Source organism: Trachypithecus francoisi, unplaced genomic scaffold, assembly GCF_009764315.1.
Source record: "Trachypithecus francoisi isolate TF-2019V2 unplaced genomic scaffold, Tfra_2.0 Lachesis_group2, whole genome shotgun sequence".
Taxonomy (NCBI): Eukaryota; Metazoa; Chordata; class Mammalia; order Primates; family Cercopithecidae; genus Trachypithecus; species Trachypithecus francoisi.
In genome coordinates this window covers 28,554,147-28,557,162 of record NW_022681465.1, presented here as the reverse complement: position 1 = coordinate 28,557,162, position 3,016 = coordinate 28,554,147, and the positions used below count along the sequence as shown (strand labels likewise).

General features: G+C 43.0%; 1 protein-coding gene across 1 annotated transcript; it reads left to right on the top strand.

Moving 5' to 3' along the window:
* Positions 1 to 1,414: 1,414 nt before the first annotated feature.
* On the top strand, positions 1,415 to 2,600 carry LOC117064413 (ubiquitin carboxyl-terminal hydrolase 7-like). The gene has a single exon (XM_033178583.1). The coding sequence runs from the start codon at positions 1,592 to 1,594 to the stop codon at positions 1,979 to 1,981; it is 390 nt and encodes a 129-aa protein (XP_033034474.1). The 5' UTR covers positions 1,415 to 1,591; the 3' UTR covers positions 1,982 to 2,600.
* Positions 2,601 to 3,016: the final 416 nt, after the last annotated feature.

Sequence of the window (3,016 nt, the reverse complement as noted above, 5' to 3'; positions counted from 1 at the left end):
GAAAAAAATCACCAACTTAGAATCCTCTACTCTGTGAAGTAATTTTTCACGAGGGAAGGAGAAATAAAGATTTTCTCAAACAAAAATGGAAGAATGTGTTGCCAGTAGACCTGCCTTGTGAGAAATGTTAAAAGAAGTTCTTCAGAGAGAAGGACAATGATATAGTTCAGAAACTTAGATCTACATTTAAAAAAAGAACAGTGTCAAAGAAAGAATAAGTGAAGGTAAAATAAAAACCTTATTTTTCGTATTCTTAACTGATCTAACTGATAAAAGTTTGTTCAACATAATAAAAACAATGTAATCAATTACATATGCCTATATAAAATATATATGTCATATATACATTTGCTTATGCATACATGAAATGAATGACAGAGTGATTCAAGGGATAGGAGAGACTATTTTGTTACTACAAGGTACTTATACTAGCCATGAAGTAGCACATTGTTATTTGTTAATGAACTTGAATTAGTTGTAAATGTATAGTGCAAACTCTAGGGCAACCACTAAAACAAGTTTTAAAAATGTATAACTTATATGGTAAGAAAAGAGAGAAAACAAAATAATATAAAGTGCTTAATTAAAACCACAAAAGGCAAGGAAATTGTGGATGACAAAAATAAAAACAAAAAATAAAGGCAAAATAACTTGGAGCAGGGCCAAGATGGCCAATTAGAAATAGCTGTGGGAGACTCCCACAGAGAAGAAGGTAAATGGCAAGTGAATTGTGCACCAGCAACTGAGGTATTCAGGTTCTCTCACTGGGACTGATTAGGCAGTTGGTGTGACCCATGGAGAGTAAGGAAAAGTAGGGTAGAGTAACAGCCTACCAGGGAGCTGCACAGGGCTCACCCCTAGCTAGGGGAGGTGGTGAGTGATTTTGCTACCTCACCCGGGAAATCACACTCTTTCCAGATCTGTGCATCCTGAGGATCATGTGATCCCCTTCATGAGCCACACCGCCAGGGCCTTGGGTCCCAAGCACAGAGCTGTGCAGATTCTTGGCAGCCACTCAACTGGAGACTGTCTAAGATGACCGAGTTCAGGTGGTGGGGAGCAGCCACTTTCACTGCAGCTGTCTGCTGCCTGAGATGACTATGCTCCCAGGGGGAGGGGTGGCAGCCATCATTGCAGCTGCCTGCTGCCTAAGATAACCAAGTTCCCAGGGGGAGGGGCAGTCATCATCACTGCAGCTGCCTGCTGCTTAAGAAGACTGAGCACCTGGGGGGAGGGTCAGCAGCTATCACTGCAGCTCCAGTCTGTTAGTTTTCCCTTGCCAGTGCCAGGGAGACTGGGCACTTTGGACCCAGGAGGAATTCCCCACAGTGCAGCACAGTGGCTGTGACAGATCATGGCCAGACAGCCTCTTTAGGCTAGACCCAGACCCATCCCTTCTCACCACGCAGAATTATTGTGGGCATATCTACACACCAATAATCCTGTAAAATACATGCTTTGCTCCCAGTTATGTGTAACAGAGCAGGATTTATTCAAGATACTAGCCTTATCCTCTATGAGAAAGTTAAACCGAATTGAACAGAGAATTCAGGACTAAGATGTGTCTCTTGATAAAACCCTTGATGAAGGAATGGATGATGACATCATAGTATTTCAGAAGGATGACCCTGAAAATGGTAACAGTGAATTACCCACCGAAAAGGAGTATTTCCAAGATCTCTGTGCTGATGTTATTTTCTGTGATAAAACAATCCCTAATGATCCTGGATTTGTGGTTACATTATCAAATAAAATGAATTATCTTCACATTGCAAAGACCGTTGCACAGAGGCCCAACACAGATCCAATGTTGCTCCAGTTTTTCAAGTCTCAAGGTTATAGGGATGGCCCGGATAATCTTCTTAGACACAATTATGAAGGTACTTTAAGAGAGCTTCTACAATTCTTCAAGCCTAGACAACCTAAGAAACTTTACTATCAGCATCTTAAGATGAAAATCACAGACTGTGAGAACAGGTGAAGTTTTAAATGTACATAGTTAAACAGCCAATTTAGGGAAGAAGAAATAACACTATATCCAGACAAGCATGGGTATGTCTGGGACCTGTCAGAAGAATGTAAAAAGTCCGTGGAGCTTGGGGAGAAAGCAGCAGGGAAACTTGGGCTTCTAGAAATTGTAAGCTACAAAATCATTTGTGTCCATCAAGAAGATGAACAATTAGAATGTTTATCTCTGGCAATGAGCCGGACCTTGTGAATAGAGGAAATCCCTTTGGACTAGATGGACACAGACAAAGAGAATGAGATGCTTGTCACAGTGGCACATTTCCACAAAGAGGTCTTCAGAACGTTCGGAATCCCGTTTTTTCTGAGAATACACCAGGGTGAGCATTTTTGAGAAGTGACAAAGTGAATCCAGAGCCTGCTGGACATCCAAGAGAAGGAGTACGAGAAGTTTAAGTTTGCAATTGTAATGATGGGCCGACACCAGTACATAAATGAAGACGAATATGAAGTAAATTTGAAAGACTTTGAGCCACCGCCCAGTAACATGTCTCATCCTTGGCCTTGGCTAGGGCTTGACCACTTCAACAAAGCCCCAAAGAAGAGTCGCTACAATGATCTTGAAAAGACCATTAAAAATCCCCCAAGCTGGTGTGTTCAAGGCAAGGACAGTGCGTGGGGGCCCCTTAACAGCCTAGAACTTTGGTGCAGGCGCCCCCTAGTCAAAGTCTTCAGCAAGAGGATTCGCTGCTGGGTTTTTTTTTTTTTTTTTTTTTTTTTTTTTTTTTTTTGTGGGACGGAGTCTTGCTCTGTCATCCAGACTGGAGTGCGGTGGCGCGATCTCGGCTCACTGCAAGCTCCACCTCCCGGGTTCACGCCATTCTCCTGCCTCAGCCTCCTGAGTAGCTGGGACTACAGGCGCCGGCCACCACGTCCAGCTAATTTTTTATATTTTTAGTAGAGACGGGGTTTCACAGTGTTAGCCAGGGTAGTCTTGATCTCCTGACCTTGTGATGGGCCCGCCTCGGCCTCCCAAAGTGCTGGAATCACA

Excerpts from the sequence above, each read along its gene's own strand:
- LOC117064413 (XM_033178583.1), top strand. The coding sequence starts at position 1,592 with ATGGATGATGACATCATAGTATTTCAGAAGGATGACCCTGAAAATGGT.